At 36.6% G+C, this 23191-nt stretch overlaps 1 protein-coding gene across 1 annotated transcript in view; it reads right to left on the bottom strand.

Moving 5' to 3' along the window:
- Positions 1 to 23191, bottom strand: part of VPS13A (vacuolar protein sorting 13 homolog A) — a 255636-nt gene that overhangs the window by 92774 nt on the left and 139671 nt on the right. Inside the window, 7 exon segments of the mRNA XM_030292769.1 lie at positions 568 to 669; positions 2063 to 2419; positions 2908 to 3000; positions 13474 to 13706; positions 14401 to 14618; positions 15149 to 15318; positions 15924 to 16051. Of these exon segments, the coding sequence (XP_030148629.1) occupies positions 568 to 669; positions 2063 to 2419; positions 2908 to 3000; positions 13474 to 13706; positions 14401 to 14618; positions 15149 to 15318; positions 15924 to 16051 (1301 nt within the window).

Here is a 23191-nt window from a genome sequence, read left to right as displayed (position 1 = left end):
GCACAATTTCATCCATCTAAAGGCCCTGATTCTTATGATTACATAAATGTATTGTAATATATTTGAAACAAGTAATAGCATACTTTTTTCTATATATATGCACCCTTCAAAGGACAAAGGAAACACAGGGTAGACAACAACGTACAAGAAGATGCTAGAGGCATTGGATGTGGCAGTTCTGAGCTGGGAACCTGCAGCCAGAAATGCATCCCCCCTCTTTCACTGAAGATACTACTTTAGGGAAGTCTCTTAAGCTCTCTAGTCTCAGTTTCTTCACATGTTAAAAAGGAGTTAAAAACTCTAACTTCAGAGGGGTGCTATAAGGGGTCAAGCAAAAGTACATTGTTTAGAACAGTGTCTAGAAACACAATAAAAGTTACATAATTATTTGTATTAACATAGGAGGCACTGGCCTTGGGGATGAAAATTACATTCACAGGTCCAACAGGGAAGCACGCGTCAAGGTTCATAATGAGAAAACTTGAACTTTGTTATTAAAATTCAAGTGTTTTGTGTGGTGTGGACATTCTCAATTTTGGGAAAAAAAATTTCAGACTTCTAATGTACCTTGATTCCAAGATTCCATGGCCTAAAATCCTCAGTCTGATCAATTTCTAAAGGTTCAAGCAAAGGCTCCCATACACCAAACATTTCATTGTAATAATGGACCTATAGAGAAAATCAAATTTTGAAATAAGGCATTCTTATACTTTTGAAGGTGATCTTCCCTGCTGTTTCCCACAACGATTTCTTTTGGCTATGTTATGTCTTTTTACGAAAACTGTTCTACATGCCATTTCTTGGTTTCCTGCACACACTCCCTCAGCACTTTCCTCACCTGGCTAACTTCAGAGTCTAGTCTTCACAATTTAATCCACATAAAACTCTCTTTTAAGCATCTCTCCTTGACTTCCAGACTGGGCCAAAGAGCAAAAACTGTGTCCATTTATCATGTATTAGTGACATTTTTAAACAGACCTGCCTACCTTCACTGATTTTTTTTGAAATCTCTTGATGAATAACCTACAATTCAGTAAGTGCTTATTTATTTGAATTTTCAGAACTTCCTGGACATCCTAGATCATATGTTCTCTGCAAAATATACGGAATCTAGCCAGAATTTCAAAATCTGACATCTAGTCAGTCAGTTCTACCTTTATTAGTGTATATTTCTGTATCAACGCACAAATAATAAATCAGCTTATAAACCTTCATGTTTATTGATATAAGCTAGAATATCCAATTAGTTTCTACTAGATATAAACTCATAATTAAAACCAAAATATCTTTGGGGATAATTCTCAGTAGATAAATTGTGAAGCAAAATATATGTTATTTCAAAACAAGCATTTCCTTTATAATTAAAGTACTCTCACAAAAATTTCAAAGTCACTAAAGATAATGCATTCTATAGAAGTATAAGGTATATTCTCCTAATTCCTATTACTTTTACTTTTTTATTATATTTTGTTTTTAAGAGATAGACAAAGTGCGCAATTGGTGGGAAGGGAGGGAGAGGGGGAGGGAGAGAGGGGGAGGGAGAGAGAGGGAGAGAGAGAGGGAGAGAGAGAGAGAGAAGGAGGGAGGGAGAATCTTAAGTAGGCTTTACACTCAGCATGGAGTCCGGGCTCAATCTCATGACCCTGGGATCAGGACATGAGTCAAATTCAAGAGTCCGATGCTCAACCATCAACCACCCGGCACCCCACTATTACTCTTTTAGAAGAGATTCAGAAATAATCTATTATCCTTTTAAAGGATAAAAGATATTCCATTCTTAAAAATAAGAATTTTGACTCTATTCAACATTACTAATGTATCACCTTTAAATTGATAAAAATCAATTGAAATATCCAAGTTAACTTTATATTTCAATAAAAGTAATATACGCATAAGAGCAACTATATCAAGGGCATAAATTTGTGTACTTTCTTCCAAAAGTATTGTGAGCCAACATCATCTTTACAATAAGCCTAATGAAAATATTTACATAATACTTCACAAATATTCCACATGTAGAACTATTTGTTACAGAATCTAGAAAAATACTACATATGCTTACTTCTAATTCAAGCTGACAGTATAGATTTATCAAGGAACTCCAGTTTTTGCCTTCCCCCGAAAAACGTGACTTTGCTAACAGCATAGGCACTGTTCTGTGACCAACTCCAGCCTCAAGAACTATAAAAATAGAATCAATGTTCACTCTTATGATCTCTCCTCTGAGAATCAATTCAGTTGTGGGAGCTTTGTTTTCAACTTCATTTGGTTCTTCAAGAAACCACATTTTTAAACTCTTAGTATCCTTCTTTTCCCATAAATGTGCTGTAGAAGAAGCAGTATCCTCGGGGATGGTTTCCTTAGATGTATAAAGTGCTGACGTTATGGTAATCACAGTATTTATGATAACTGGTGAAACCTAAGGGGAAAAATTAAAAGTAATGAAAAATCTACACATAACACTTTCAAAATTAGGTATTTAAAAAAGTATTAGATATACTCGAAGGATCATGAAGAATATTAAACTAACATCACTACCCAGAGAGTAGATATAATTTATTGCCTACAAAAATTTTATAATGATTTCAATTTTTAAAATACTTACATGAATCTTATAGCTATTAAACTGGTCAAGTGGAAGTTCAACTATATATACTGTAGGAATGTTAGATGTTATCCACAGAAGGAGTCAAACACCAATAATAAAATATACAGCATTCGTTATAAAATGTGTGTTAAATAATACATCACAAATAATGTGTCACATAAAAATATTTTCAGAAACACAGCTGCGTTTTTGATTATTTAACAATTAAAAGGCAATATAATAATTGCTTACTTCTAGGTTTTACTAATTTTTTAAAGGGTGCACTAAAGATATGAACAACTGACTGCATTTTAACTTACCTTCAGTGTCAAGGATTTTACTGATATATCAATCACTTGTGGATTTGCGCTTATTTGAGTAGCTTGATAGAATAAGTCACAGGGCTGCAAAACCTATGAGAGATAATTCAATCCCACCAAATTAACACTGTTCTAAAACGGTTTTATTTATAGATATTTCTAGTAATAGCTAAGTTAAATAAGTTAGTCAAAGTAACTTTTAAAAACGTGACTCAATAACACAATTATCTTTTATACCTATCATTTATATTAGAAATTATTAATAGCAACAATATTAATTAAACATAGTAAGTCAAAAGATACATTAAATATATGAAAGCCCCATAAAACCTGATTTTATATACTTTATTTTACTTACTATAATAAAATTTTTTCATGGTATTTTTTCATTATAAAATTGAAACAAAATTATATAGGAGAACTACCAAAGATGAAGAAATTATAAGTACATTAGATTTACTAAATAAGTCTTAATGTAATTATAAATTAATTGAGCTTCCTTTAGGTGTGGTAGCAGAATTCTGCCCTCTAGCCCCCAAAGACTCAGGCTCCTCTCAAATGCATAATATATTCATTTAGCTCCTAAGGTTTCTAATAGCCTCATCCCAGAAGTCTAAAATCTCATCATCTGTATCTTTTATCTCATCACACATCAATCTTCTCTATATCTCTCACTGATTCAAAAATCCCCAAACCTCACCTCTTTTTATCTTTTTTTTTTTTTTTTAAATTTTTTTTTTTTCAACGTTTATTTATTTTTTTGGGGACAGAGAGAGACAGAGCATGAACGGGGGAGGGGCAGAGAGAGAGGGAGACACAGAATCGGAAACAGGCTCCAGGCTCTGAGCCATCAGCCCAGAGCCCGACGCGGGGCTCGAACTCACAGACCGCGAGATCGTGACCTGGCTGAAGTCGGGACGCTTAACCGACTGCGCCACCCAGGCGCCCCTCTTTTTATCTTTTTAGCTCAAGGTCTAAAATCTAAATTGGGTACAGGTACTGATGAAGTACATGGGTATAATCTATGAAATATAACGGCACAGTTTCCCTTTTGTGGATCTGTGAAAGGAAGAGGAGTTATTTGCCCCCACCCTCCCAACACAGAATGGTGGGGCAGACATAGGGTAATAATTACAGATATTCTAGTTCAAACGGGGAAAATGAAAGGTAAAAAGAAGTCACTAGCACAACGTAGCTTTGAACTCTACCCAGGTAAATGAGTTTCTTGATTAGGTTTCAAAGCCTAGGATCAATTCTCTGTGGTGCTCATTTCTACCCTGAGAGTCATCCTTCCATTTCTAGAAAAGGTAGCATAAATTTGCAACTGAGTAGTTTTACCATCCTGCTTCTTGCCAGTAGAATTTTGGAGATGCAAAGAGTCTCTCTTCATTTTGTTCTCTCTGTCCCTCTCAGTCCATCCTCACAGTGTTTCTATTAAAATACTTTTCTCAAGAACCTTGAGGGCCTTCTGTAAATTTTATGAGGTTTCATTGCATTACACAAAAGCAACACCCACTGCTCTTTTTGAGATAATCATGGCCTCCTGTTGAAATGGCTAACAGGTGATACCTTTATAATTCCTAGACACTCTCTGTTTGAGAAGATCTGTGAAACACACATTAATCCTTCAAAATCTCTTGAAAGGGCCCTTCCTGTGTATGAACACTGTGTTTTTTTATCCTGAGATTTAGCAAAAGTTTATATACACAGTCTTTTCTCTATGCCACACTTTTGGGAGCTATTTCTGACTTTTAGCATCTTCTGCCATTTGAAAAGCTAAGGAATTATCAAAATCATAAAGTTCTGGTTCTTTTTAACTGTTCTTCCTCAATTTATCCCTCTGGTCTAGCATTTTACTATAAACAGTAAGAAAACAGGCAACATTGGGGCATCTGGGTGGCTCAGTCTGTTAAGCATCTGAGTGCAGCTCAGGTCATGATCCTGTAGTTGGTGAGTTCAAGCTCCACGTTGGGCTCTGTGCTGTCAGCTCAGAGCCTGAAGCCTGCTTTGGATTCTGTGTCTCCCCCTCTCTCTGCCCTCCCCTCCTCCCTGCTTGTGTTCTTTTTCTCTCTCTCTCTCAAAAATCAATTAACATTAAAAAATGCAAAAAGAAAGCAGCCAACATCTTCAAATCAGGCATCTTAGAAATCTCCTTAGCTATATATATATATATATATATATATATATATATATATATAGCTCCATGTTTTCCACTCATAAGTTCTGCTTTCCAGACAACTACAAGACACAGTTTTGCAAAGCTCTTTGTATTGTAACTCAAGCCATCCTTTCTGCTTCCAATAACATGTCTTTCACCTTCTTTGTAGGCCCTTTGGGCAGCATATTCAAAAAGAGTCTGTTCAACACACTTGAGGCTTTCTCTACCATTCTCCTTAAAATTCCTCCAGATTCTGCATGCTCCCCAGTTCCAAAGCTGCTACCACATTTTTTTTTTTTAATGCTTATTTTTGAGAGAGAGAAAGAGAGCGTGCACAGGCACCTGCACGGGAAACAAGAGACAGAAACAGAGGGAGATAGAGAAACCCAAGCAGGCTCCGCACTGTCAGCACAGAGCCCAGGGCAGGGCTTATCTCACAAACCATGAGATCATGACCTGAGCCAAAATGAAGAGTCAGACTGAGCCACCCAGGCACCCCTGCCACTCCCACATTTTATAGATTAACTGCTTGCTTCCTATTGCTGCATAACAAATTTCTACACACTTTGCAACTTAACACAAATTTATCATTTCCCTGTTTTCATGGGTTAGGAATCTTGCTGAAATTAGGGGTCAGCCAGCCAGTTATGTCATCTGAAGGTGTGACCAGGTAAAGATTTTCTCCCAGACTCCTTCAGGTCGCTGGTAAAATTCCTGTCTTTGCGGCCCTATGACTGAGATCTCCATTTGCTGGCTGGCTGTTGGCCAGGGACTGCCTTCTACTCCTACTGGTCACTCACAGGCTCTTGCCATGTTGTCTTCTCCCCAGTTTGCTCCTTTAAAGCCAACAGGAAAACATTATTCTGATGTTTCACATTTTAAAAATTAGGTTAGGCTCACCCAGAATCTCTCTTTGATTAACTCAAAGTTAACTAATTAGTGACTTAATTATAGTTATTAAATCTACCCACACTCAAGAGAAAACCATACTGGGCACATGCAACAGGGAATAGAAATCTTGGGGGCCATCTTAGAATTCTGCCTACACTAATAATGAAGAATAAGTCAGGAAGAAAAATTGACATCCTAAACAATTTCCCAAAGAAATCACATTAAAATCTACCACTATTCTAGGGGCACCTGGGTGGCTCCTTCAGTTACGTGTCTGACTCTTGGTTTTGACTCAGGTCATAATCTAACGGTTTGTAAGTTTGAGCCCTGTGTTGGGCTCTGTGCTGACAATGTGGAGCCTGCTTGGGATTCTCTCCCTCCCTTCAGTGTCTGCCCAGCCCTCTCCCTACCTCTCTCTCTCTCTCAAAATAAACAAACAAACACCAAAAAAAGAAAAACTACCACTATTCTAATAAAATCATTAGGAAAAACTGGTACACGACTTTAACATTCAGTATATTACGTCTTTAAACTTCACAAATAGGAATGATAACATTATAATACATGATCCAAGATTTTCAATATAAAATTTGTGTTATCTCTTCATCTTAGGGAAGACAAAACAAAACCAAAAAAAATACCATGATACATACATATACAAGTTTCTCTATAATTTGGAAATTTTTTAATAGCCCCTTCCCAAAATAAATACGAAGGTATACGTTGATCCTTGCCCAGTTCCTTTATTTTCAAGTCTAGTTACTGAAGATTAAAAATGCAGCTGGTCAGTAACAGTAAAGGTGTTCATGCCAAAACATTACTGTCAAGTTGTCCACGATCCAGTCCATATAGATTAATTTAATGACGCAGAAACAGTTCTTAAAATGGAATTGTTTTCCTACTAGTATTTGTCTCCAACTATATCCACTGTGATTTCAGAGGTATTTCTATCATTTTTTTCTCTTTCCTACTTTCTCACCAAACTGCTCCCAGTCTTACACGAAAAGACTTTCCTGCTGCTACTGCTTTCCCTTTGCAGAAGCAATCTTAAGCTACACAACATCTACAAAAACCTGTAAGAGTTCACTATAAATTCTCCACTTTACAAACCTTATCTTGGTGGTGGGAAGGACTGCCTCACACTGAAGAACTGAATAACAAGAGAAAAAGGCAGAGTATAAGAGTACAGATGCTGGTGTGCGGGTAGGTGTGGGGTGGGAACTTGTGCTCCCTGGAACCCAGGTTCTCTGCATATGCTATCCCTTTACCCTGTAACATGCTCCTGTTGCAGGTGAATTAGTTAATACCTACTCATCCTACAGGCATCATCAGCATAAAGGTCATTTCTGCTGAGAAGCCTCCCCCAGCTACTCTTCCAGGAGAGTTACAGGCTTTTATTATAGAGTCCACGAAGGTACTTTTAACAAAACAGAAGAACAAATTAAAATAGTCTCCAATTTGGGGTATTTTTCCCACAAATGTAAGGCTCACATGCTATAGGAAAAACTATTAATGTTATTTATTATAAGAATAATAAAAACTATTATGCTTTTATCAGCGGATAGTAGTAAGCACTCAATAAAATATCATATATGGGGCACCTGGGAGGCTCAGTTGGTTAAGTATCCAACTCAGTTTCAGCTCAGGTCACGATCTTACAGTTCGTGAGTTCAAGCTCCACACCATGCTCTGCGCTGACAGTGATGGAACCTGCTTGAGTCTATCTCTCTCTCTCTCTGCCTCTCCAGTGCTCTCTCTCAAAATAAAAAATTAAACTTAAAAAAATAAAATTCCACACTTATTCATGATTAAGATTCTTTCAAAATTAGATATGGAAAATTTTCAACATCTCAAGGTTATATGTATAAATTCACAAGCAAATATTAAAATTATAGTAATATAGTAATAACTTAAAAATGGGAATGCAATGAGGATGAGTCATTATTGTCATTTAAAGAACAAAGAATGTTACTTTTGCAGGTAATTTTTAGAAAACCTAACATAATTAAAAATACTAGAATAGGTAACAAGTTTAGTAAAGTTATAGAATAACACAAATTCACTTAAAAAAGCTGACAGCCCAGCCATAAAAAAGGATGAAATAGTGCTATTTACAATGAGGTGAAGAATATTATGCTAAGTGAGATAAGTCAGAAAGACAAATACCCTTTGATTTCCTCATCTGTGGAATTTAAGAAACAAATGAGCAAAGGGGAAAAAAAAGAGAGAGGGGGCAAACCAAGAAACAGATTCTTAACTGCAAAGAACAAACCAATGGTTAGCAGTGGGGAGGTGAGTTAAATAAGTGATGGGGATTAAGGAGTGCACTTGTGATGAGCACCGAGTGTTGTTGAAGTGCTGAATCACTACATTGTACCCCTGTAACAATATTACACTGTATGTTAATTGGAATTTGAATAAAAACTTAAAAAAAACTTACAGACATTCGTTATGATATAAATTCAAAATTTGGATCATGATTTATCTTTTATTACGATTTAGGAATTTATTCAAAAATTATAAAATCTTAATGGGTGAAATAAAGTCAAACAAATATAAATTTATACTCTACAAGGAGCAAAGATGAGAATATCCAATCTGTTAAAACTTCTAAAAATCTGGTGTTTTGTATCCCTTGAAAAGTAAATTGTCATTTTTAAAAATCCATGTATACATGGATACACTTTACAAGGTTCATGAAGTTTTAATAAGCATCTATGGACCCCAATTAATATTAGATTAAGGGGGTTTCTTAATCTGGGGCACCCTGGGGTGCCAGGGTGGCTCAGTTGGTTGGGCATCTGACTTTGGCTCAGGTCATGATATTGTGGTTAGTGGGTTCGAGCCCTGTATCAGGCTCTGTGATGACAGCTCAGAGCCTGGAGCCTGCAGTGGATTCTGTGTCTCCCTCTCTCTCTCTCTCTCTCTCTGCCCCTCTCCCGCTGGTGCTCTCTCTCTCAAAAAGAATAAATGTTAAAAAAAATATATTAGATTAAGAAACTTTAATATTAAATAAATACAGTATCAATTAAAGTTCCACTAACTACAACTTATCCAAATGTATGTGGCCAAAACTGCTGGCTGGCCATAAATAATAAATACACTTTTCAAAATCCCCCCAAATCACAGAAGTTTCCCTTAAGACATGGTTACCCAGCTAAAGATCTCCTTTTCAATACTTTTTTTTTTTTTCCTTTTTAATGTTTACTGATTTTTGAGAGGGAGAGAGACACAGTATGAGCAGGGGAGGAGCAGAGAGAGAGATACACAGATTCTGAAGCAGGCTCCAGGCTCTGGGCTGTCAGCACAGAGCCCGACACAGGGCAAGAACTCACAAACCATGAGATCATGCCCTGAGCCGAAGTTGCACACTTAAAAGACTGAGCCAGCCAAGTGCCCCATCCTTTTCTATACTTCTGTTTCCATCTATGAAGGAAGCCACTTGTGGCAGAGTAGAAATCCATCTACAAGTTGAAAGTCATGTTAAAAACATCTGCTTGGAAGTATAAGCAAGCTACCAAGGTAACCCTGCAAAGTTCCCAAGGGGGAGAAAAAGGAGCAGAGGAGTTATCTCAAAATTTGGAGGTGATTTACCTTCTAATTATTTGTCAAATTAGTTATATACTAAGCAGAAGGCTATTGCTAAGTAGAGTGGAGTGGTCAGCAATTTCTAAATGGTCAGCAGAATGGGACTAAGAGGAAAAAATCTATTTCCTTGAATAAGCAGATTAAATTACATCCTAGGAATAGCAGAACAAGATGGAAACAATCTTTTAAATGTAGTTAAGCCATGCTTTAGCTACTTTTTGGGAGGTACTGCTTGTTACAGCACCTAGTTAATATCCTAACTAAGCACAGAATTTCATTCAGAGAAGTTGGCACTTCAGCAAAGTTCAAAATATCTGTGACTGATTTGCCAATTGAATGGACAAGGGATATTTCAAAATGAAAGAGGCCTTCAACTACCTCCACTGTGACCTTAGTCTGTACTTTCTAACTGATTAAGTTTTTCTTTACAGCTTATTACTTAACAAGGGCAACAGACCCTATGGGCAAAGCATCCTCTGATGGGAGCCGAAACTACCCTTCAAGCAATAAGCACTGCCCTAAGCCAGCAAGACCCCATGTGACTGACCACAAGACAATGGTCCACCTGACCTTTACTGCCCACCTGCTCACACCCACAAACCTTTGCCCCACATTTTTTTGAAGTTTATTGTTTTATTTTCAGAGAGAGTGTGCAAGCATATGTGCACCAATGCGCACTCAAGCAGGGGAGGGGCAGAGGAAAGGAGGAGAAAGAATCCTGAGCAGGCTCCTGCTGCCAACCCACAGCCTGACATGAGGCTCAATCCCACAGATCATGAGATCATGACCCTGGCTAAAATCAAGAGTCATATGCTCAACCAACTGAGCCGTCCAGGCCCCCAACCCACATTCTCCTTGTATAAATCTAGACCCATTTTCGGTACTTTGGAGACCGTCTTTGAGATATTAGTCTGCTGTCTTCCCCGTGCTGGCCTCACTGAAATAAATTCCTTTCCTGTTTCACCACCACTGTCTCTCTGCCTTTGGATTCTGTCAGCAGTGATTGGTCAAACCTGGTCTATTTGGGACCCCAGGGCCAGGTGCTCTTGCCCCCCTGTACCCCAGCTACAAAAATACAAAGCTGATGACTTTAAGAATGCCATAGCAAAATACCTGGGAAGACTGCTACTGGTGATACCTAGGAAGGCAGACAACGTACTCTGGGAAAAAACCTGACTTCAGCCAGACAGGCTTGGAATATTTAGAATGTTGCTCTGTATTAGCTCCTTCATTCTGCTGTCTGCAAAGTCCTATGAGAGACAGGAAACCACTGAGGAGACTCCAGCTCTAAAGAGGAGCCTCAGCGAGAGAGAAGACTGCACTCCTAGTCTTTCTCTAGCAATTTTTGTTAAAATCAAATATGGAACTAGCCCATGGCAAAAATAACAACAAAAATTAGATTACAGATGGTGCTTGTCCCCCTTGCCCACACCTGTTACTAAAGTAGCCTTTACTAAATCAGGATGGAGGCAGAATAGACAGAATATAAACATCAGTAAGTAAAACAGGAGTTTTCTACGGTAAGTGAATGAATGCATGCTTTGGTTACGACTGCTTTTACCTGGAACTACCTAGATGTAAACTAAATGTTCAAGGAATGAAGGAATGCCAAAGAAACCATATCTGTGATGCAAAACCCTGTTATTCAACTGCTGAGTAACCAACTCAGGAGGAAGCTGTGATAACTGTGGGGTTCCCCCAAAAAAGACAATAGCCACCTCAGAAGTGTCTACAGAGAATAATGGCAAAAAAAAAAAAAAAAAAAAAAAAAAAAATTTTCAAAGGGGAAGGCCAGAGCCATCTGAGAAAAAGACGGCAATGCTCTTCCATGAGAGTAAAACGGAAGGCACAACACATGCTCTCCCAGGAGCCGGACTCCACTATAGGAGCTGCAAGTTTTCGCATTCCCACTCAGAAGGATATGACAGTTGTTAAGGATAAGGGACTACCAAGTGTTCCCATTCTTTCTTTTTCTGAACCGCAACTACCCTGTCCTTACACCACCAGTATGTGGTATTTGTGCGTGTGGTGATGGAGTGCTTGCTGAAAAGCAATAGAGTATTTGCCTGTTAGTTAATAGATGGTCTAAAAGAGAGAAGTCACAGCAGACTGAAAAAAACTATCACCCAAAGATCCTGGACTTTGAACTTGTACCCCTTAAGGAAGAGATGGAGATGTTCTCTGGATGAGAAAAGACAACTATGAATTATACGTGGGGACAAAGGAAAAAACCTCTGAGTGACCAATAGGGCAGGACCTCTAACTGTCACCTTGTATCTCCTTTTCTCTCCTACAGTAATAGAAGTTTCAGGTAAGCACACGGTAGCTCAGGAAAAAAGAGCACACACTCCAGTCCTTTTTGAAGAGAAGTGTGGTCCTACAACTAAGTTCAAGCTGGTAATAAAAGGAAAAACCACAGGATCAAGATGAAGTCACTTACTTATGCTAGGCTAAATTGGTAAACCAGGGCTTAATACCTAACCTAACTGCAGTTTCAACCTCCCCCCAAAATGTAGTCTTAATCAGGAAGTTTTTGGTCTGCACCAATAAGGTAATCTGTCATATGGACCCTTCTCCATCCCCAAAAGGAAGAGGAGTTAATCTACCCAACAAGCCTCTCTCTTTTAAAGAAATATGACCTTGTCTGAAACAATCCTTTCTTCTGCTAACAACTTCCCTGCTCATTCTCCTTCCTATTAAAAAAAAAACCTTCCATTTTACATAACTCCTAGGAACTTCTTTCTATTTGCTAGATGGGATGCAGCCAAATTCATGAAATGCTTAATAAAGCCAATTATATCTTCAAATTTCCCTGGTTGGATTTTGTCTTTTAACAAGGCCAAACAGATGTAAATAGAAAAAATATATGTAAAATTTCTAAATTATAACATAAAAGAGAATCACCTTGCCCTCCAGTTGTTGTTTCCTCTCTGTTGTTAGTGGTGAGCCATCAGCCTTGCAAACTAAGAAAAGAAACTCACCTGTATCCTAATTGACATATATGTATTGACTTATCACAAAATTACAGTTTATATTTCTATGTTGACTATTAAGAACATTTATACTTCTACTACTCCTTGTAGAAGCCTACACAATTTGTGTTTTATACGAGTACTAGGAGTAATAGTTAACTTGAAAAAGATGTCTTTAGGGGCGACATCTATGGGTGGCTCAGTCAGTTGAGTGTCCAACTTCGGCTCAGGTCATGATCTCACGGTTTGTGAGTTCAAGCCCTGTGTAGGGCTCTGTGCTGACACCTCGGAGCCTGGAGCCTGCTTCGGATTCTGTGTCTCCCTCTCTCTCTGCCCCTTCCCTGCTCATGCCCTGTCTCTATCTCAGAAATAAATAAACATCAAAAAAAAAAAAAAAAAAAGAAAGAAAAAGATGTCTTTGAAGAAACGGACTTTCCTCAGTTATGAAGAGTGGAAGGCCAAGAGGCTACCACAGAGTAAAACATAAATGTGAATGTGTATCGCAGCAAATGGCTCAAGGTTCAAATAAATTACAGGGAAAAAAGAAAAAAAAAAAAAAAACCATCTATCTGAGCAAAAGTGTCCAGATGGGAGAAAAAAAATTAAAGATAATAAAACGGAAACAACATAGCAAATGACTGGCAGAAAGTCTCAAAGAGCTAAGAGCAGTGTGAAATTGACGTGGTCAGAAAGCCAGAGTGAGGTCTCCGAGAAGCGTCCCGACGAAAACTTGTTGATGAGACTATTCCCACAAATACATACAACACTGTGGAGCAACTGGGGAATGAAAAAGAGCTTCAAAGTTTGTGTAATAATAATCTAGACTAGGCTCTTCAAGAAGAAAGAAAGGTATTTTACAGAAAAAGGCTGAGAAGTACGTTAGTAGTTTTCTAAAGAGGCATATGGCTAAATCCGAAATAGCGTACAATTAAGCAGATAAGGAAAGAGTAAACTCACCGTAGTGATTCTGCCTTTTCTCTTGACTGGAAGAAATGGGCATGCTCTCACTTGAAGATCTTTAATGGCAGCAGTCATTGTACTGTTCTCACGGTCACCTTTCCAACAAATTTCACATTGTGTTGTAATGACTAAGGCAGGAGCATCACTTCGTGTCATATCAGCCACAAACACAATTTCAGGATTTTTAATAATAATATTAACTTCCCACTTCTCTTTTTCCTGTACAGGTACTAAATAGAAACAAAATAACTTCACATTTTAAAATATTTCTAAGTATTTCTTATACAGATTATTTATGGAAAAACTTGTTACTTGTGAGAAAATGGTTTTTTCATTCCAAGGAAAAAAATACAAGAATCTTAGATCTCAAAGGAATCTACTGTAATTCTTTTAGTATAAAAGTTGAAGACGTATAGTCTTAAGAGCATTTCAAAATGTGGGGGAAAACCCCTTTCATGGCAGAGCTGGAACTAACCCAATCTCTGACTCTCAACTTGGCACTCCTTCCGCTACACCACAAAGAGCCACATATGTAAATGATAATGGAGAGCTGTAAAAATAACAACAATAAAAGAGTACATTAAGTAAAAATATTGTCTTTAAATATGAAAAGGAATAGCTGGTTCATTATTCCTCCTGCTTGTTTTTGTCAAAAAAATTCTTTTAAATTACTGCCTGTAGAGAAGCATATTTGCTTATTCTAATATAGGTTCCTTAATTATTGAACCCAATATATATTTATATGTAGAAAAATACGCAAACTGCACATCCTACAGGAAAACACATTTAAGTTTTTCACTTACCTCTGAAAAATATTTTACTTTATTAATTCACTTAGCCTCATCATCTAGACAGATAATCAAGGCAAGTGCTATTGTAGCATTTCAATAATACATATATTAAATATTTTAGCCAATAACTAACCTTCTTCCTTAGCAGTCCATGTTTGAACACTGGTTTCTATAGCCGTGCCTGTGGTGAAGGCCTCAAGAAAGACGTTTGCAACTGTCAGCAGAAATTCTACACTGGCACAAATATACATTTCTTGAAGGACTAAATCAGTCACCAAACCATCTCTGACTTTCCTATACTTTACATCCATCATGTCCTTTTTGTCAAACCCAACTGTCAGTCCTATCATTCTGAAAAATACAATAACAATTCCTGTGAGTATCTTAAAAATAACCAAACACACCAATAAAAGTCAAAAGACCTCTTATTCATTTTACTAACAGCAAACCAACATTCTGAAGTCATTTCTCTTGGGAAGATCACAAAGTACTCCAAATAACAGACTTAAGAACTTCTGGAGCACAACTGTTTCATAAACTAGTAAATGTTAACTTTAAGCAATTGGCAGAACTTAAATGTCTTCTCAATTTTTCATGTTTTCCCATTAGAACTTACAAAGATGAATAATAATTTAGGAAAAAAGAGATTCATTTAAAAAACGAGTTTAACTGAATTATTTCTTTTGAACCATTCCATCAACCATCCAGTAAGAACAGCACGTAAATGAACGAGGCCATTTGGAATGCTGAAAACCGTGACTCCACTAAATTGAAACTTTGAAGATCTTAGGATGTACCCAGAAAACAAACATGCAACTTTGGGATTAAGTTTTGTCAAACAATTCAAACATTTCTCAAATAAAAACTAAGCATCCTGTTACCTAGGAGTTGCCTTCTTGACATGAGGTCTTTTATCATCTAAAATACAGTTTTTTAATGAGAAGGAAGAAAATACTGAGTCATCTGTATACATCTTTGCAGTACTTATAATATTCTCCAACTTAAATTCAGCAAGTTTCAGAGCAGGATCACGAACATCTGTAAAGGAAGTCTGTGGAAGAGGAAACCAATACACATTTTACAGAAAGACAAAGTCTAACACATTTTAAGATATGAACTACCACATTCTCTATCTCCACAGGGCTTGCTAATGAAAGGCCAAAAAAGCCATTTAATTTAAAAACTTTTTTTTTTTTTTTTACATCACTACCTATAGGAAAGAAAACTTATCTTAAAAGGGCAAAGGTTAAATTTTGTTATTAAAATGAAATAATCAGTAACATTTTTCAGAGGAAAAGATAATCCAAAATACATATGAAATATTAACAACTGTTATTTTTTTAAATATTTTTTAAATGTTTACTTATTTTTGAACAACAGAGACAGAGTGTGAGTGGGGGAGGGCAGAGAGAAAGAAGGAGACACAGAATCACAAGCAGGCCCCAGGTTCTGAGCTGTCAGCACACAGCCCAGTGCGGGGCTCCAAGTGAGGAAGTGCGAGCTCATGACCTGAGCCAAAGTCGAAGGCTCAACCAACCGAGCCACCCAGGCACCACCAACCGAGCCACCCAGGCACCCCAAAAACTGTTACTTTAATAAGCATTCACCTATATCATTTTCATCAAGTGAGAAAGTATTTTTTCTTCCTTAACTTACCTGCTCAGGACTTGGACTATATAGTACCATGGTGAGATAATCAGTTTTGAAACTCATATTTAGCGTTGTCTTAACTTGAGAGGCCTGTGAATGTATTTCTACCACAGCAGCTGTCACTACAGTTGTTCCTTGGAAAAATGAAAAGTTATTGGACAAAAAAGTTAAGAAAAATAGAAGTCATTAAAACAGGCTTAAATTAGGCTTAAGAGAATTATCCACTAAACAGGTATAGTATAATGATATTCAAGAAAATAAAAAAAGATTAGAAAATTCAGATGCTGAGCTCAGTAACTACTGGCTTAAGATTCTATCCATGCAGTAACTTGGAAATATTAAACACTGATGCTCCTGTTTCCATTTTTGTAAAATGAGAATAACAGAACTAACCACTGGGTTTGTTTTCGGGATTAAGTAAAAGAGTATGTGTGCAATTCCTACTAGAATACCTGGCACCTAGTTTAATATTCAAACTTACTTCAAAAAACTAAAACCAAACAAGATCATCTTAAATGAGGCTTAAAAAATTGTTCCACTGAAAAGAAGGAAACAAAATTCATTCTTTCCTGCATTTTACATTTTGAGCCAAGGCATTTATGTACATGGTATATATTAAATGGGCTTTTACTAAACACACAGCTCTTGCTAATTCTCATTCTACCCAACCGCAGAGACAAGTACCACCACACCACGTAACTTATTTTTAATTAAGTTAAAATTTACATCAGTGAAATACATAGATCTTAGCAGAACAATTCAATGAGATTTTATATATCCATGCCACAAACACTTCAATTAAGATACTGAAGATTTTTTACATCTTTGGTTAAGTTTATTCCTAGGTATTTTATGCTTCTTGGTGCAGTTGTGAATGGGATCAGTTTCTTTGTCTTTCTGTTGCTTCATTATTAGTGTATAAGAATGCAACTGATTTCTGTACATTGATTTTGTATCCTGTGACTTTGCTGAATTCATGTATCAGCTCTAGCAGACTTTTGGTGGAGTCTATCGGATTTTCCATGTATAATATCATGTCATCTGCAAAAAGTGAAAGCTTAACTTCATCTTTGCCAATATATGTATGTTTTCACTCTTATGTAAATCCTGAGAAACTTAACAGAAGTCCATGGGGGAGGGGAAGGAAAAAAAAGAGGTTAGAGAGGGAGAGAGGCAAAGCATAAGAGACTCTTAAAAACTGAGAACAAACTGAGGGTTGATGGGGGGTGGGAGGGGTGGGAGGCATGGGAGGGTGGGTGATGGATATTGGGGAGGGCACCTTTTGGGATGAGCACTGGGTGTTGTATGGAAACCAATTTGACAATAAATTTCATATTTAAAAATAAAATAAAAGTTTAATTATTTACAAAAAAAAGATACTGAAGATTTACATCATTCCAGAAAGCTCTCTTGTAACTCTTTCTAGCTAATCCTCAACCTCCCTACCATTCTAATTTTTAATCACCAAAGGTTAGTTTTGTTTGTTTGTTCTTAAATTCTGCACAGTCATATTCAGAGTAAAACCTCTTTCGTGTTTGGCTTCCTTCAGTAAACATGTTTCAGAGTCATCCATGTTGTTGCAAGGGTCATTCTTTCTTCTGCAGTCTATGAAAATGCATTCTACAAAAAATACAGTTTATCCATTCTAGGACTGATGAACATATGGGTTGTTTCCCGATTTAAGCTATTATGAATCAATCTGCTACAAATACTCCTGAATAAGTCATTTTGTAGATATATGCACTGATTTTGGAGTGGGGTAGGATAAATACTTAGACCACAATTGTTTGTTACAAGGTAGATATACGTCAACTGCCAAACTCTGTTGAAGTAGTTATAGTATTTCACATTCCCAACATTTTCCCAACTCATTCACATTCCCAAATCACATTATGTGCGTCTCCGCTGTTTCATATTCTCATCAATATGTGGAGTTGTCAGTCTTTTAAAAACTGACTCATCTGGTGAGTTTTCCAGATAAATAACTATATTGGGACCTTTTCACATGCTTACTGTACATTTAACGTATCCTCTCCCATGTATCCAATTTTTTTTGGTAATTCTTTTGGTTTTATTTTTAAAGTTCTTAATTTCAAGGAGTTATCAGGTATTCTAGATATGACAACATCATATACATGTATCATGAATATGTATCTCAGACTGAGGCCTCACTTTTCACAATCTGATACCATCTTTTGATAAGTATAAATTAAAAATGTTTATGAAGTGTCCTTTATAAAGTTTTCATGATTAGTGTTCTATCTGCCTAAGAAATCTTTGGCTATCCCAGGGACAAGGTTCAATTTTTCCTACATTTATCTAGTTGTGACAGCACCATTTGTTAAAACGTTTATCCTTTCCCTATTGACTAGTCTTCACTGAAAATCAGTTGACTCTATCTGTGTGTTTTCTGGACTCCTGGGTTTTACTATTCCGTTTATGTTATGCCAATAGCCATACTAACAAGATTTGTAGTTTATTCCATGTTTTGAAATTAGACAGTATAAATCTTTGTTCTTCCTTCGCAACATATATATGTATTTTTTCCCTTTGTTTTTCGGCTTTCTGGCTATGTGGTCAAAGGCATTTTTCCTTCTTTCTACTCTTTAGACCTATTAATCCTTGTCCTGGCCTTATTACTCTATCAATGACTACCAATTGACCTGGTATGATGATTATGGACACTTCTAACTTGTGCCTACTTTACAGGGAAAAATTTAACACTTCAGCATTAAGTATGCCTTTTAAATATTTCTAGTTTTCTTCACAAACAGGTACAGAATTTTGTCAAATGCTTTCTTTGCATCTGCTGAGATATAATCTTTTTCTTCTCTGCTAATTTGGTGATTTACATTCATTGATTTTTGACTGTTAAAACCAACTTTGTTATTTTGGGCTAATTCTCACTTGGTCAAGGTGAAGTATCCTATATCCTTATTGTTGGATTCAGTATACTAATATGTTGTTTAAAATTTCCGTATCTGTGTTCATGAAGTATTTGGTGCGTGATTTTTTAAATGCTTATTTATGCGGGGGGGGGGGGGGGGGGGAAAGAGGGGGGGAGAGAGAGAGACAGAGAAATTTCCCAAGCAGGCTCCATGCTGTAAGCGCAGAGCCCAACATAGGGCTCAATCCCACAAACTCAAGATCATGATTTGAGCCAAAACCAAGAGTCAAACGCTTAACCAAATAAGCCACCAAGTACCCCGAGATTCTTTTCCTGAACTGGCTTTTTCTTTTCCTTGTTACCAGAGTAATGCTTGCTTTAAAAAATTGCTAAGGAAGTGATCCCCCTTCCTCTATTTTCCAGCAAAGTTTGTGTAACACTGGTATTATTTCTAACTCAAATATTTCAAAGAATTCACCACTGAAATTCAAATCCTTTAACAGACAGAGGGCTACTCAGATTTTTTATTTCTTCTTATGTCAGTTTTGGCAATTTTGTGTTTTCCAAGTAATTTCTCCATTTCAAACAAGTTGTAGAATCCAGTCACAAAATTATTCATAATATTTCCTCATTATCCTGGTAGTGATCTGCAGTATCTATCTAACTCTGATACTGCCAATTTTTTTTCTTTCTTTCTTCCATCCTAAGAGTTTATCGATTTCATTAGTTTTTTCCAATGAAAATGATCTCTGACTTTGCCAATTTTCTCTATTATTTACCTGTTTCTCTTCCACTGACTTCTACTCATACCTGTACTACTGCTCTCTTTTATTTACTTTGGGTTTAATTTGCTCTTTTCTACTTTCTCCAGGCAAAATATTTAATCTTTTAAACTCATTTTTCCTAATCAAATCCTTTTCAGCTACAAAATTATTTCAGCACTGCTTTAGTTGCATCCCCAAATTTTGGTATGCTTTATGTTCATTATCTTCCCGTTTAAACACTTTTCTACTTTCCTTTTAAAAAAAAAATTTTTTTTAACGTTTATTCATTTTTGAGAGACAGAGGGAGACAGAGCATGAGCGGGGAAGGGGCAGAGAGAGGGAGATACAGAATCTGAAGCAGGCTCCAGGCTCTGAGCCGACAGCGCGGAGCCTGATGCAGGGCTCGAACTCGCGAAATGCGAGATCATGACCTGAGCTGAAGTCGGACGCTCAACCGACTGAGCCACCCAGGAGCCCCGCATCTTTTCTTTTTTGACCCACAGGTTATTTGAAAAATGTTTAATGCCCAAGTATTTCAAGCTTCTCTGACATCCTACTTCTACTCATTTCTAATTTAATTCCATGTGGCCAGAAAATTTTATGGCCTCCCAGGATGGTCTATCCTTGTGAATATTCTGAGAGCCCTTTTAAAAGAAGTACATTCTGCAATTGTTGAATGTAGTATTATATTAATGTCAATTAGGTCAATTTTGTTAACAGTGTTCAAATGTTCTATATTCTTTCTGATTTTTGTCTATATTCTATTAATTACTAAGAGTGGTGTGCTAAATACACAACTATGATTCTGTATAGGGGTATTTCTTTCTTTTGTTTTGTCAATTTTTGTTGCAGACATTTTGGAACTCTGTTATTAGGTACAACAGATTTAAAGTTGTTAGAGCATCCTTGCAAATTGGTTCCTTTACCATTATGAAAAGAAAAAAAAAGCATTTATGAGACAATCAGGAGAAAAATGAAGCCTACCAGGATATTTTCATGGTTTATAGGGGGTATAGCCATTTTTTAGGGGTGACAATGTTACTGTGACTACATTTAAAAAGTAAAGTTCTTACTGCTTAAATACCAATTGAAGGAAGACCATCTAAGATTTTCTTTAAAGTCATTTAGTGGGATGGCAGTAGGGGGTTAGATAAAGCAGAGTTACAGCAGTAATAAAGACAGTCACATGATACTAGTTGTTGAAACTGGGTTGATGAGTACATAAGAGTCGTTTACCTTATTCCTTCCACCTCAGTGTAGGCATAAATTTCAAGAAAATGATTAAAATAGTAATATATTCACATGTCTATTTTTTGTTTCATTTTGGACATGATCTTTACACTCCCCACTATTTTAAGTCCTTACCACTTCCTCTATCTGTCCCATCTTCTTCTTTTCCTGCTTTGATCAGTTATATCTCCATTTCCATGTTAACAGAGTTAATAACATTTACATTCTTACTTACATAATTAAGTCTTCAATGTGTTAACTATGGCTATGTGATAATTTTCAATGAAGAGAGTAATAGTTTATTATCAACACTTCCTCTACTGCTATATCACAACCACTCCATCTCTCAAAAAAGAAGACTCTTTTCTCATATTCTAACAGTGGCTCAAAATCATGCAAAATGTAAATCCACTTCACTTCTGGCCCAGACTGTATAGTAGAGATATCTCCCTTCTTAAGAACCAAAAGCATGTCTTCCTTTCCAAATATCACTTATTTACCTAATTAAGCCCTCATTCTATATACTATATGAAATTCATGCTATTTTTCTTTTTTTAAAGACATTCTGCCATTTCTTACAATTTTTCTTAAGGCATTCTGAATTCCCCTTTAATGAAAACCAAGAACTTCCTAGCCCAATCAAACAGATAATTTTGGGATTCCTTTTCAATGTACTCTTGAGTAGGCCCATTGTTTTCAGATTCCCATGTTTTCCTTTTTCCTGGATTCCTTGTTTGTTTTGCTAGATTATATTTCAAAGTAATTTCTTGATGAATGAGAATGAAGTAAACTTTGAGCCACTAGAAATTTGAGAATTATTGTGTTTTCACATTTCAAGGTTTGATCATATACAGAATCCTAACTTCAAAATCATTTTTCTTAGATATAGGACTATAGTACTTCATTGTCTTTTATCATCCATCTACCCCATCCCATCCAGTTTTGCTCACGATAATCTGATTCCAGTAACTCTTTTTCCAAGCCCCTAACAAACAGCCTACTTTTTTTCTGAAACTATAAATCTTACCTTTGTGGTTGTAACATTTCATAAAGATATGTGTGCATGGGCAGTCTTTGTTTATTCAATCTGCCTGACAGTCGTTATGTTTTTTTTATATCCAAGAATTTATTTCACTATTTATTTAGCTCTGGAGATTTTCTATTATTTCTTTCAAAGGTTCTTCTCTTCCATTTTCTCAGTTCTTCTCCTAACATACTTATTATTCTGGATTGCAACCTTTGACTAAAGGGCTATCATTTTTTTTTGAAGTTTATTTATTTTGATGGGGAGGTGGGGGAGGGGAGAGAACGAGTGAGCACGAGCAGGGGAGGGGCATAGAGAGAATCCCAAGCAGTCTCTGTACTGTCAGCACAGAGCACAATGTGAGGCTCCATCTCACAAACCATGAGATCATGACCTGAGCTGAGATCAAGAGTCAGATACTTAACCAAGTGAGCCACCCAGGCACCCCAAGGTAATTAAAGGTCTGTCATTCTTAAGTTTTATCTCATTTTACATTTCTATGGTTTATTTTTCCTCAGTGTCATGGGAGCTGATTTTACATCAACTATATATTCCAACTCAGTACTTACGTTTTAAATTCATGCTTAGTGCGTTTGTTCTGTTTCAAAATTTCACCATATTTTTGGGTTCCAAGAACTCTTTCTTATCTTGAGAGGGGGGAAGGTCGTGATGGTAGGATTCAGTTTCTATATTCTCAAAATCCTCTGATTATGAATTAGAGTTTGTTTTCTGTTTGTTTACATTCTATTCTGTTACCTCAATTATTTCTCTTTCACTCAGAAAATAGTTGTCATCTTTGTTTCTTTTATGCTTTAGTTCTTGCTAGTTCCTTATTCTGACTATGAATATTTTAACAACAAAGGACTAGACTGGTTATACTACTCAATAAGGATAGAGTGTCCTATAATGTTATAAATGTAGGGTTGTTTTTGTGTTTCCTTGACTGGAAAAGTTGTGTATTATCTCAGGGCTTTGCAAGAGTGGATCTAGTGGACTAGTAGGTTCCATTTTGAGGTAGGTAGGTTTGAGGATACCCCAAAATGCCAGAATGTGAACTTTATTCTTGTCAAGCACATAATCATCCCAGCCCTATATGACCCAGTCAGGTTCCACACAGCACATTAAATCCAACATTAGATGCAACTGAGTTATATTTCCCTCTGCTCTGCTCCACCGATCTATCTTGCAGATATCTGCTGAAATTCATCATTTATCAGTGACTGTTCTCTCTCGACATCCTTAATATTTTGATACTAATATAAAATATCCCATCTGGGATATAGGCTGCACTAGGAATAAGGGAAAACAGGAGGATGGTGAGAAAAACTGAAAAAAGGACATATAGGGCAGTAGGTATAACAAGAATAAA

The sequence above is a fragment of the Lynx canadensis genome, chromosome D4 (assembly GCF_007474595.2).
Source record: "Lynx canadensis isolate LIC74 chromosome D4, mLynCan4.pri.v2, whole genome shotgun sequence".
Lineage (NCBI taxonomy): Eukaryota > Metazoa > Chordata > Mammalia > Carnivora > Felidae > Lynx > Lynx canadensis.
Note: the sequence above shows the minus strand (reverse complement) of the source record. Positions and strands in the feature narration are given on the sequence as shown.